General features: G+C 49.9%; 1 protein-coding gene across 8 annotated transcripts in view; it reads left to right on the top strand.

Moving 5' to 3' along the window:
* The first annotated feature begins 9,921 nt into the window (after positions 1 to 9,921).
* RASAL1 (RAS protein activator like 1) overlaps positions 9,922 to 13,721 on the top strand; it is a 30,107-nt gene continuing 26,307 nt past the window's right edge. For 7 of the 8 annotated variants that reach the window (XM_063086687.1, XM_063086686.1, XM_063086685.1 and 4 more), the window contains exon 1: positions 9,952 to 10,016. In XM_063086687.1, coding sequence (XP_062942757.1) covers positions 9,952 to 10,016 — 65 coding nt within the window. Of the gene's footprint in view, positions 10,017 to 13,721 lie in introns of all 8 variants that reach the window. The other variant, XM_063086688.1, reaches the window with a different exon arrangement.

The raw sequence follows: 13,721 nt of genomic DNA, 5'->3' as shown, positions 1-13,721 counted from the left end.
GTCCTGGTTGCTCAGGTAACCAGCAACACAACATTTCCTTGCCTGGCCAAGCACAGCCTGGGAAATCCGCTCTCAGAGGGAGAGGGAGGAGACTGAGGGGAGCGAAGCAACCTCTGCCCCTCCCAGAGAGCTTTTACCTCTCCATCTACATTGATGTGCAGTGGAGAGGACATTGGTCCCTTGGCCAACAGTTTGCTTCTCTTGGGGCCCCACGTCTGGCCAAGCCTCTTCCTGACTGGGTGAGAGTGGGCCTCACTAACGTAGCTGTGTATTCAGTCAGCAGCTCAAAAGGATAATCATTGGGCACCCACTGTTTTTCAGGCCCTGGGCAGAGTCATTCACTTCAGGGAAAGGTACTGAGGGCCTGCTATGTTTCAGCTCTTTGCTGTGCTGGTGATGGGGCTACCCTGGCCACGTCTCATGGAGCCCTCAGCCTGATTAGGGAAAGAAAGAGAGACCATCAGTACCACCTGGTGGAGACCAGCTTGGAAGGGACTGATGGTCTGGACTTGGAGGATGAGGGTAAGGGAGGAGCTGAGATAGTTTGAGCAATTACTGTGAGTCAAACACTCTGCTAAGCACTCTACCTATAGACAGTATCTAATTTAATCCTTAAGACAGCCCTGTGGGGTACTAGGGAAAAGAACCCAGAGTAATATAAAAAATACGCATGGGTCCCCCATCTGGAAGTAATAAACATGAGCATCTTGTCCTCTTTGTTTCAGATGATTTCATTTTCCATTTTATTTTTTTTTATTAAAAAATTTTTTAAGGGCCAGCCCGTGGCTCACTTGGGAGAGTGTGGTGCTGACACCACCAAGGCCACAGGTTTGGATCCCTATATAGGGATGGCTGGTTAGCTCACTGGGTGAATGTGGTGCTGACAATACCAAGTCAAGGGTTCAGATCCCCTTATCCGTCATCTTTAAAAAAAAAATTTTTTTTTTAAACTTTTTTTTGGAGGGGGGAAGCTGGCCAGTACGGGGATCCAAAATCTTGACCTTGGTGTTATCAGCACCATGCTCCAACCAACTGAGTTACCAGCCAGCGCCTCTTTCCATTTTAAATAATTCATTTTTCCATTCAAAGAAATGTATTTTCTTATTGTAGAGTTAAAAAAAAAAAATCTGTAGTTACTCGTAATGCCCACATTGTTTAAAACAATTCCTAAGGATTTTGTTAGAGCTAAAATAATGTACATTTTATTTTTGAGCATTTTGCACATACTACCTTCTTGCATAAATTAATGTGAAGTTACAAAAAGATACCTGATCTCATTTTTTTTCTTGATTTAAAAAAAATGGAGGTATAACTTACATATAGTAAAATTAACTATTTTTGTATTCAGTTTTATGGGTTTTGGCAAATGCCTAAAGTCGTGTAACCATTACAGTCAAGATACGGAACATTTCCATCATTCAGAATGTCCTCGTGGCCCTTTATAATCAACTCTTGCCTCCACCACAGCATCCAGCAGCCGCTGACCCGTTCTCTATCCTTACAGTTTTGCCTTTTCCAGAATATCATAAATGGAATTGTACTCTTCGTAGCCCTTTGAGTCTGTCTTCTTTCTCTTAGCAATATTCATGTGAGATTTGTTAACACTGATGTATGTATCAGTAGTTCATTCTTTTTCATTGCTGAATAGTATTTATATTATGTGTACTATAGTTTGTTTATTCATTCACCAAATGAAAGACAGTTGGGTTGCTTCCAGTTCTGGGAAATTGCAAATACAGCCTGTATTCAGGGGCAGATTTTTGTGTAAACGTAAGTTTTCATTTCACTTGTGTAAATATGTATGAGTAGGATGACTGAGTTGAATGGTAAGTGTATGTTTAACTGTACAAAAAACTGCAAACTATTTTCAAAGTGGCTGCACCGTTCTGGTTGCTCCATACCCTAACCAGCAGTTGATATTCTCAATGTTTTTATCTGTTTATTTATTTTTAGGTCAGCTGGCTGGTACCCTTGACTTTGGTGTTATAAGACTGTGCTCTGAACAACTGAGCTAACCAGCCAGCCCTAGGATGACTTTTTAAAAACGCTGACAGTCTCTCCAGTTAGCTCAGTTGGTTATAGCATGGTGTTATAACACCAAAGCCAATGGTTTGGGTCCCTGTACAAGGCCGCCAAACAAAAAAGTAATTCTAATAGATGTGTCATAGTATGGACTACTTTTTAATTTTGAGATAACTATAGATTCACAGGAAGTTTAAGAAACAATACAGAGAGATCCTATATACCTTTCACCCCATTTCCCCCAATGGTAATGTCTTACACAGCTATAGTACAATATCACACCCAGAAACTTGGCATTGATACAATCCACTTACCTTACTCAGTTTTCACCAGTTTTACATGAATTCATTGTATATGTGTGTATCTAGTTCTATGCAATTTTTTTTTTTCTGGCTGCTGGTAGGCATGGGGATCCAAACCCTTGATCTTGGTGTTACTAACACCACGTTCTAACCCACTGAGCTAACCAACCAGCCCTAGAGCTGTACAATTTTATCATGTGTAGATTCGTGTCACCACCACCACAGTCAAGACACAGAACATTTCATTGCAAGGATCCCTTATGCTACCCTTTTATAGCCACACCTCCTCCCACTCTCTCCCTTCCCTAATGCCTGGCAATCATTCATCTATTCTCCATCTGAGAGTTTTGTCACATCAAGGATGCTATGTAAACGGAGTCATACAGTATGTAACCTTTTGGGATTGGCTTTTTTCACTCTGCATATTTCTCTTCTGTCCTAGCTGTTATGTGTACCCATAGTTTGCTCCTTTTGATTGCTGGGTAGCATTCCGTGGTATGAATATGCCACCATTTGCTTATGCATTCAGGCTGAAAGACATTTAGGCTGTTTCCAGTATGGGGATATTAAGAGTAAAGCTGCCATGAAGACTCAAGTGCTGGTGTTTGTGTGAACCTTCATTTCTCTGGGATAAATGCCCAAGAGTACAATTGTTGGTTCATATAGTAAGTGCATGTTTAGTTTTTTAAAAAACTGCCATATCCTTTTTCAGAGGGACTATAATGTTTTACATTCCCACCAATGTATGAATGACCCAGTTTCTCTGCATCCTCTCTATTATGACTATTTTTTATTTTAGCCGTTCTGATAGGTGTGCAGTGATATCGCATAGTAGTTTTCCTCTGCATTTCCTTAATGGCTAACAATGTTGAACATTTCTTCATGTGCTTATTTGCCATCTGTAAATCCTCTTCATAAAATATCTGTTCATGTCTGTTGTCTATGTTCTGAGTTTTCTTTTTAAACTCTTGAGTTTTGGGAATTCTTTATATACTCTAGATACATATCTAGGTGTTCTAGGCAGTTCTCTGTCAGATATTTTCTCCCAGTTGATATATATCTAGATGTTCTAGGCAGTTCTCTGTCGGATATTTTCTCCCAGTCTGGAGCTTGTCTTTCATCCTTTTCATGTGGTCTTTTGGAAAGCAAACTTTAAAATTTTGATGAGGTCAAATTTTCTGCCTTTTCCTTGTATGGATTGTGCTTTTGGTGTTCAGTGTAAAGTGGAGTTTGAACTCCGGCCATCTGGATGTGGAGTCCACCCTCTTAACCATGACACTCCAGATATGGTTGAGCCCTTCTTGGATCTTTCCCTCCTCAGTCCCATTCCCCTTTCTTCCCTCCTCAGAGGATGTCATCATTTGAAGTTGGTAGGCATCCTTCCCCTCCTAATTTCTATACTTTTTTTTGGTGGCTGGCTGGTATGGGCATCTGAACTCTTGACCTTGGTCTTACAATGCTGCTCTCTAACCAACTAACTGGCCAGCCCTTACTTTCTATTCTTTTAGAGATGGCTTTTGCAAATATTTATTGAGCACCCATTATGTACCAGGCACTGTGCTAGATGCTGGGGATACAGCAGTAGACAAAGCAAAAACCTGTCCTCATGGTACTTGTAGGCCAATGGGGAGGTCAGATGAATCAAAAAACCCTGAAAATATGTCATTATGCTGTCATGAGGGTTAAGAGGAGAGGTCTAGAGGGCAAGGAGTGGGTGAGGGAGAAGGAAGTGACATATAAGGTCAGACTTGAAGGATGAGTAGAGGAGGCTGAGTAGAGAAGAGTGTTCCAAGTAGAGGGAACAGCATGTGCAAAGGCCCTGAGGCAGGAGGGTGTGTACCCTCCTAGAAGAGAACAAAGGTCTGTAGGTTTGTGTGCAGAATTCAAGAATGCTGGGATATATCTGGACTGGATAGGGCCAAGGAGAGGCCAGATCTCTGCTACAAGTGACAGAAGAGGAAACAGGCACTGGGAATTAACTGACTCCTCTGAGGACACATGACTGAGAAGTGATGGGGACTGGTGTTTGTTTATATAGAGATAACTCAACCCATCTCTGTCCTGGAACTGCTCATGGCTTAGAGGAGAGAAGGTCCCTACATAAACAACTTGTCTTCAGAAGGCTGCTGCTATGGCTTTAGCTCTGCAGCCAGCCAATCCACCCTGGCCTCAGCATTCCTCTCTGCTAAATGGGATGCTGCTCCCAAGTCTTCTTGGGACTCCCCTGCCATGCTGTGAGACAGGGGTCCCAGCCCCCCCCCTTCCCACAGCTCAGCCTCCTGCCTGTCTCTGTCCCCACCTCCTGGGCGATGGGATGGGTGGGGCTGCTCAATGACAGCAGGACACAACTTCTCAGCTGCCCCCTCCCCCAGTGTCATGCTTCATGGCTTCCCCCTTCCTACTTCTCCATTCCAAGGCTGGGGTGGGGGGGCACTTTGGGGAGTTGGGTGAGGAAGAAGGAAGCTGGTTGCCAACTGAGACACCTTGTTTTCAGGACCTGGGAGGAGGGGACTTACTGGGCCCTGCTTCCTGGCAGCCAGCCCGCAGGAGGGCGTTTTGGAAATCCTGCCCACTCCTCCCACCGCTGCCTCCTGTCCCACATGGCTCTCTGCCCAGAATCATGCCTAGGCACTCACAAATGGGGCTTTGTGTTCTGGAGACAAAGAACACGCTCCTCACCCCCAACCTGGGCCAGGGCCCTTGTCTGCCTTGCCCGGGTCGTGGCCCTAGAAGGGATGGTGCCAGTTCTCAGGAGGGGAAACTGAGGCCTAGAGACAGACAGGTCTGCCTTCTGGTTTTGGGGGTGGAGGTGAATTGGCAGGTGGTAAATTGGCAATGATTAAGCAACCATCCTAGGCACAGTGGAGAGAGAGAAAGTAAAAAATAATATGACTATTATCACAGCGAGAGAAGCCAATTCCAGCCCCTGAGGGGAACTGAATTCTATTTAATCCTGCAAGTGTGTTTTGAGTCTTTCTCATGTGCCAAGTGGTGTGGGAGGTGGGGAATGAATCAGACATTGTCCCTGACATTTAGAAGATAAGACAATCATGCAAATCATCACAAAACAAAAGAAGAGAGACCAAGGTCACACAGTGGTGCCAATGGGGCAGGGGTGGGGGGGTGGGGGGGGGTGGTCGCTGCCTTCACACCCCTCTGTGAGGGCTTCCTGGAGGCAGTGAGCAGAGCTATGAGTGAAGGACAGTGGTTCTTTTAGAAACTGGAAGAAGCACCAATTATTTTTCTATTATAAAAGAAACACATGCCATTATGCCTTCCAGCTCCGGCTCTACCTACCATCCCCACTTTATCAACTTCACATGTCTTCCTGCTCTTCGAGTGTATTATTTAGCTGTGTGTCAATTTTGTCTGTTTTCCAAGCAAAGCAGGGCTGTCTTATACCTCACTGTATCCCTACTGCCTAATACATAGTAGGTGCTCAACACACATTTGGCTAATAATAAAATAATATTATACATATATATGTATACTATTTTATGGCATCAGGATCATACTGTATAAATGATTGCATGTACTGTTTTTTCCCCCCACCACTTATTTTTTTTAGTATTTTCCTGTCATTAAATATTCTTTAAGAGCATCCTTTTTGACAGCCAAATAGTACTCCATTCTATTGATATTACATTGACATCTATACTTTATTTCACCCTATTCCTCGTAATCTTTATTCAATTGTATCTGGAGGACCTAAACAAGTAAATAGGTGGAAAAGCGAATGTAATGGCTTTCCTGATGGAAGGAACTGATCAGGGAAAGGCATTTGGAGGTAGGGTGGGGGTTATGAGAAAAGTCTTAAGGGTTTTGAGTTCAGGAGCAGTGTCTAGTGGGCCATGTGGCCAGGGAATCCTGTGCCTGCTCAGTGGTGTGTTGGTAAATTAACATTCAAAAAAAAAAAAGTTATACTAGTCACTAAGTTCCATGGTGTAAATTCTCCTACCATGGTCAATTTTAAGTTTTCAAAGTGGTGTTACTGAACATGGGGTTGCAAAGTCACGTGCATAGCTGGCTCTTATGAGCAGTTGAGAGCAGTTTCCAGCGCTCCCTGCCGGTGCCCAGGCCTGATCCCAACTCTGGGATAAGGAGCCCCCTCTATTCTGTGTATGTGAACCTTCCCTGGCCCCAGGTCCAGCATCTCACATGAAGGAGAGACTTAGCCAGTCCTGGGAAGTGGGGCCCACTGGGGTGGCAGGAGCCCTGATCTTGGGATCTCTCTATCAGATTTCTCAGCCAGGGCAAAAATCCCCAGATTCCCCCAACTCAGCAGTCCAGAACTGCACTGGCCACTGAAGTGTGGTGCTCCATCCATCCCTGGAATTCAGGGCTGGGCCTGGCATTCCACCCTGGCTATGTCCTCAGGACCCAGTGCTCAAAGTGAAGGTACCAAGTGGGGCTCATTATCAGGCACAAGGGTGGGATCAGGATGTCCCGTGATGGCCATGACACTAAATGAACACTTGATGTATGCCCGGCTGTGCTAAATATCTGGCACTTATTTTTTTCTAGCTTCCCACACATCTTATGAGGTGGGTGTAATTATTATCCCTAGTTTACAGATGAGGAAACTGAGGCACTGAAAGAGTAACTCACCTGCCTGAGAGCACCCAGCTAATAAGTGTAGGTACCACAATTCAGTCCCTGGTCAGCCTGATTCTAAAACCTCTCCTCCTAAACCCTGAGCTCAGCATTTCCTTCCACTTAAGGCTTTGTGAAGCACCTGCTGTGTGCACCCCATAGATGCACAGCTATGCAGGAATTTGGCAAGAAGATGATCATGCGTTTGCCTTTAAGGAGCTTGGTGGGAGGTGGGGGGGTACTGGCCTTGTAATACCAACATCAAGGATTCATGGTTCCCATACTGGCCAGCCAGCAAAAAACAAACCCAAAAAAGCTTAAGGAGCTTAAGGGGAGGGAGCTGACCATTTCTTGAGCACCTACTATGTGCTAGGGACGATGCCAGGTGCCTTACACTGCCCTTGTGATTAATTCTCATAACAGCCCCATGAGAACAATGAGCCTCCCTCCCTCTCCCCTAGCTGGTCAACACACCCTTTCTGGGCCACTTTTTCCCCTTTAGTCCCTTGACAGGGGCTGCCCTAGGAGACCTCCAACTCCCTGCCAGTCTCAGCTCACAGGTTCTCAGAACAACAGGAAGTGGCCAGGCCATGCAGAAAGTTTGGGTAGTGTGGCCACTGCCTCAGGCAAATTGTGGGGTCAGACGCCGGATATTGGACAGGTGACAGAGTTGGCTCCCTGGAGACCTGGCTGGCAGTCTATAGCCTTGCTAATTTTCCCTGGGGGCCCCGGAGGGGTGTTGGGGAATGTGACTTCCTGCTTAGCTCCGGAAGATGGGCCAAGATGGCTGGGTGGCAGTTTGGCTGGCATCCCACAAGGCCTCAGGACTAGGCCCGTCAGGTTCCATCAGGGGTCCCCGGGTTGGGGGACATGGCCCATTCTGAGGTCTCTGCAGGCTTCCAGGAGAAAAAGGTTAAGCCAGATGCTCCCATCCAGGTGTGTGTGTGTGTGTGTCGGGGGTGGGGGTGGGGTAGTGACGCAGGACACTTGTCTTGAAGCTGCAGTCACATAGCGAGTACCATTTCCTCCTAGATTATACATTTACTTTGGGGAAGATCTGGGGTGAGTGATAAAGATCACAGTCCCAGTTGGGGAGGGGGCTTTAACTATTCCTTTACTACCACTGTTCTGGATCCAATCCTGAATTACCCCTCACCCCTCGCAGAGAATGTAGCAATACTTCTAAGCCTTGCAGCCCATTCTACTAGTCCCATTTCCCAGATTAGGTAGCTGAGGCCCAGTGTCTGGGGATTGGAGGACTCACCAGGCCAGCTAGGGAGAGAATTACAAAGCTCTCAATCCTTCACCAGCCTGGCTGGGGTGCTGGGTGGGGAGTCAAGGAGGGAGATTGAGAAGCAGACCTTGCTCCTGCGGCTGGGCGGGGCGCTGCCGGTCCTGCCGGTCTGGGTGTAGGCTCCCGTACTCCTTCTGCAGGGGCCTTTCCATTGGTGCCCAGCCCTGAATGGACCAGAGTGGGGCAGGCTGGGCACTAGTCCTTCTAACAGCTCTTAGGCAGGTAACAACGAACTCACAGGGAGAAATAAGTGTGTGAGAGCGTCTGCCCTGGGACAGGCTCTTTCGGTCACATTATCTGATCTAAAACTTAAAATGTGTACAAACCTGGAGCTGTGGGAGCAGAGAAAAAGAAGAAAATCTCTGCCTGAGGTGGAAGGGTATCCTGGAAAATTCCCAGAAGAGGTGACATTTGAGCCATGCCTTGAGGAACAATAATAAAATCAAACACTTTCTGAAAGCTTATTAGGTGCCTTTCATTGTTCTGAGAGTTTTTTTCTGCATTATCTCGTTTAATTCAAAGTCTTGTGATTGAGAAACCATGTCATCCCCATTGAACAGATAAGAATACCAAACCAAGGCACATAGAGGTTAAGTGACTTGTCCCAACCCACACAACTACCAAATGGCAGAGCCAGGATGAAAGTCCACGAAGGCAAACCAATTACACACTGTCAGACTTCAGCTAAGCTATTTAACCCCTCTGAACCTCAGTTCCTTTATCCATGAAGTGGAGATAATAGTACAATAGTGCATAGGACATAGAGTTATGGTGAAGACGCAAATGAGATAATACCTGCAAAACGTTTAGAACAGTGCCTGGCGTACAGTAAGTGTTCAAACAATTGTAGACGACTTTTATCATCTATGTCGTGGTTCTCTTCAAGCCTACCCCTCCCCCTCCGGCCGCAATTTCCTCCCCCGCAGTGCCAGCCCGTGACGTTAGAACAGCCGCTCTCCCACAGTCTGGGTTTAATTGGAAACTAAAAGGAGATGGAAGGAGATGTTCGAGGCCCCTCCCTCGACTCTGAGCGGACCCCCAGGGAATGTGTGTCTCCCTCTAGCGACGCCTCCCGCCGACCGAGGATACTGCTCCTGGACAGGCGCAGAGGTCGGACCGAGGAGGCGGTGCCTGGATGGTAGGCAGGGGAGGGCCGGAGAGGTGTGAATGCGTTGGATCTGGGGCATGCAGGGGACACACTGTGTCTTTTGAGCCCAGTGCCAACTAACCAGGAGCTAGTGGCCACGCCCATCAGGACCATCATGGCCCCTCCCCACCTGGCGGTGCCAGCCTCTGCGCGCCCTGGTCTCCACCGCCGGGGCGCTCTGGCGCGCAAGACTGGGGTGCCGGCAGGGGGCGCGCGAGGGGGTCCGGGGATGGGCGGGGGACCCCGCGGGAGGCGGGATTGGAGGGGAGGGCCTTGGGCCGCCGCCTCCCGCCCCCTGCCCGCCCAGCCCGCTGGCCGCAAGCTCCAGACTCAGAGGCAAGAACCTGCGGTGTCCCCTGCGCGCTCCACCTACTCGGAGCACGGCTTCTACCTGTAGAGTCCGGGAGGGCGCTCCCCACCCCCGATACCTATTTCTTCTTCGGAAACCTCCCATCCAGCTATCCGCTTCTGGTACAGGAGGCGCTGGGATCCCGGGGCAGGGCTCCAGGCTCGCAGCTGGTGACATGTAGACGCCCCGGTCTAGCCTCGGAACCTGGGCGCTCTCCTGCCCGGAAAGTTTGAGGCTGGATGCCATGGCCAAGAGCAGCTCCCTGAATGTCCGCGTGGTGGAGGGCCGGGCGCTGCCTGCCAAGGACGTGTGAGTACCCCCGGGGCGCTTCGGGGGTGAGGGTCGCTCCGGGCATGGGTGGGGCCGGGTTGGCCATTCCCCGTGCCAGGGCGGGTGGGTAGGGCGGCTGAGGGTTCTTGTCTCAGACCCGGTGTTGGGGCAGGTCCGCCTTCACCTGGCGAGAGGCCCCATGCTCATGTCTGTCCTGGTGGGAGGGGTCACCTGATTTAACAGATGCCTTGCCCTGCCGTCCGGAAAGGGGGGTATCTTTGTTCCCGGGATGTACTAAACGGGGTCTTGCAGTGCTGAAGAGGGTCTGATTACGTTAGAGCTGCGAAGAGGGTTGGGGAGGGGTCTCTTCCTTAGTCCAGGCAGCTGATGGAGGTGAGGCTTCTCCAGGCCTGGGTGGGGGGGCCTATCAAGGGAAACCTGGGGAGGAGCCCAGAGGGCCCAGGATCCATGTGGATTCCAACATTCTGTGTGCATCTGGTGTTTAGGTTTGCAGAGTGTCACCAGGTGGCCCTCTGGGGTCCTTCTGACCCAGAGCCCGGAGCTTCCCAGTCTTGTAGCTCTCAGCCCAGTGGAGGCCTTCCCTGGATGCTAAGCCGCTTGAGGAGCTAACTCCCCCCTGCAGCCCCCTCCCCAGCCAGGTGTGATGGGGGCTGGGGGACCCTTGGGCTCTCCTCAGCTCTGGTCCCTGGCCTGTGCTTCCCAGGGCTGAGTCAGCAGTTGCTGAATCAGCAGAATGGGGGGTGCTTCCCCTCCTGCTTGGCCTGGAGCCCAGAAGGGGCTCTGAGGGTGTCAGCACCTGAGACAGGTGTGGGATCCTTGGGAGGACATTTGCTGTGTGACCTTGAACCTGTTTCTCTCTGGGCCTTCCTTTCTTATTTGGGCAGTGGGAGCTCTGGGTGGGAGTCTCCATCTGAATCACCAGGGTCTCACATTCAGCTGGGAGAATGGGGGACCTGTTAGGATTTACCCTGTAGGAGGGATAAGGAACATGGGAGCAGGAACATGGATTTGGAGGCTTCGCCCATGTCGAGGTTGGGATTGGGATTTAGCTATGTACTAATTTCCTAAGCTGAGTGTTCCCGGTGAGGAGTATCCTGCCTCTCATTTCATGACTCCCCACCCCCCAACACTGCATCTATGTCAAGGGGGGAGCTGTTTATAGCAATTTTAGTCAACCCCCCATCCTCTTCAGCTAACCCAAATAAACATGCACCTGAAATAAAAGCAGAGAGCTTGCTGTGTAAGTACAGCAACTGGACATGTCCCTGCCACAGTCTTTCTGAGATGACCCCCCAGAGCCCCCAAGACTTAAAGATGCTGGAATTATCGGGGCATCATGAGGCCGGGGTGGAGGCCTGGAAGCTGCTGGAGGGCTGAAGGGGTCCTCTCCAGAAACTGTGTTCCCATCTCGCTGAGCTGTGGCCCCTCCACCAGTCCCAGGCAAGGGGTCATGAGGGGTAGGGTGGCAGGTGTCGCCTCTGGGCCCAGACGCTGGCTCAGGGCTCCTTCTACTTCTCCTGAGAAGGGAGTTGGGTTGGTTCCTGCACCTCTTGGCCACCCCACCACCCCCCAGTCTCAAGGTGAGCTCTGTGGTGGGCCGTGTCCCAGAACAAGGGTGGGGAGGAGGAGTCATTAAACTCCAGCTGGGGATCCAGCCACCCTACCTCAGTTTCCCTAGCTGTCAGCTCCCTTCTTCAGAGAAGCTCTTCTCAGAGCATGATGGGATATCCATGCCCATGGGGGCTTCTAGGTGGGGTGTGTTCTCTCTCCCCTCTCCTAAAAGAAAGGGCCCAGACTCTACCCGAAGCATTGCCAGGTTTAAAGCATTGCTGTTGGTTTTTCAGGGCTTATGATGGAACAGGCCCTGTGCTTAACACTTCTTATGGTTCTTTTGGCATCTCCATTTTACAGATGGGGAAACTGAACACCAGAGAGGCAAAGTCACTTGCCTAAGGTCTCACAGCTAGGATTTGAACTCTGACTGCTTCCATGCACAAACCAGACTGGGCAGGCAATGGCTAAGGAGTCTGCTTTCCCATGCTTGAGCTGGGGCAGGGACCGTGGGAGAGGCCAAGAGTCTGGAGAGATCAAAGTTCTAGAAGTGGCCACCCTCTCCTGCCACCGCCACTGTTGCCCCTACCTGATAGGAGCCTGATAAGGCCCTTGTGCGTCAAAGCCCTGGAGTTGACGTGCTGGGTTTGGCTCCCAGGAGGGGTCTGGGGGTCAGGCCAGGTCAATGGGGGCGGTTTCCCAGCCGTTAGCTAGTGGAGTCCCAGCAAATCTGACCCCACATCTCCAGGTGAGGAAACTGAGGAATGGGAGCTTGCTTAAAGGAAGCTCAGGGATAGGAACCCAGAGAGGAAAGTTGAAACACAGGGCATTACCCAGCCACAGGGGTCCAGGGGGTAGAGCCCAGAAGGGGAAACTGAGGTCTGGGGCACTACACTGAAGGGAGTTCAGAGGTGGAATCCGGAGAGGAATATGGAGACACAGGTCATCATCCAGTCTAAAGTGTTCACGGATAGAAACCAGATAGTGAAATGGAGGCATTGGAGCATCCAGCTGGAGGAGACTGAGGGAAGGAGTCCAGAGAGGGAAACTGAGGCACAGGGAAGGGCTCATCCAGCCAGATAAGGCTCAGGTTGGAGCTGGCTCTTAGTGCCAATGTCCCTCTTTCCAGGACTCCCTGAGGCATTTGTGGATCTGTGACAGACTGATCAGAGAGGGGGTGGCAGAGATAGAGTGGTTGCTGCAGCGTCGAGAGAGAGGACCATTTGGATGGGTATAGAGCAGGCACTGATTAGGAGCATGAGTGTGCACCCCATAGACCTGGGCTCGAATTCTCTGTCTGCCTTTGTTTTCTGCTTCCAGAGAAAGCACTCTACAAATCCATTCATTCAGAAATTTCTATGGAGGGCCAACTACATCCGGGTGGGAGGGGAAGGAGATGGGGACACAGACTGTCCCCAAGGAGCGCACAATTTGGAAGTTTCAGGGAAGTGGGGAGACAGGTTCTAAACAGAGAAATAAAGGAGCAGATGACTTGAGGTGCTCAGTGGGTTGGAGGACTATTTTTAGACAGGACAGTGGTGATCAGGGACAGCCTCTTTGAGGAGATGACTTTTGGACTGAAGTTTGAATGACAGTAAAAACTTAGCCATGACAAGATCAGGGACAGAGTGTCTTAGGCAGAGGGAACAGCAAGTGCAAAGGCCCGGAGGCTGGCACGAGCTCTGTGAGAGACAAAGGAGACCTGGGTGATGGGATGGGGGAGGAAATAAGGGGCCCTGGTAGACAGCTTGGGTTTACTGATCACTCTTATTATGAAGGGGGGATGGAGCCACAGCTTGGGGATTACTGGTCACTCTTATTATGAAGGGGGGATGGAGCTGGTTTTGGTTAGCTGATGGCTCATGACTACTCAAGGGGATGCAGCACATCTCTCATTGGTTCAGTTCTGAGGTCTGGGAGCCCTGGTCTGTGTCTGCAGTGAGAACCTGTTCAGGGCCTTCCATTCTGAGAGCTGAGGAATGAGGGGCCCCCTCCCCAGGGAAACTCCCATTGAAATGAAAGCTGGGAGAGCAGTGCTTACCCCAGACGGTGCTGCTGTTAAGGCCGCTGGGCAGGGAGAGCTCTGGGCCCAGCCCATGATCTATCCCACCATGTAGCGTCTCCTTCAGTTCCTGTGTAGGAACCTGACAAGGTGTGTGTTAACATTATGCC

This window comes from Cynocephalus volans, chromosome 2 (genome assembly GCF_027409185.1).
Source record: "Cynocephalus volans isolate mCynVol1 chromosome 2, mCynVol1.pri, whole genome shotgun sequence".
NCBI lineage: Eukaryota > Metazoa > Chordata > Mammalia > Dermoptera > Cynocephalidae > Cynocephalus > Cynocephalus volans.
Note: the sequence above shows the minus strand (reverse complement) of the source record. Positions and strands in the feature narration are given on the sequence as shown.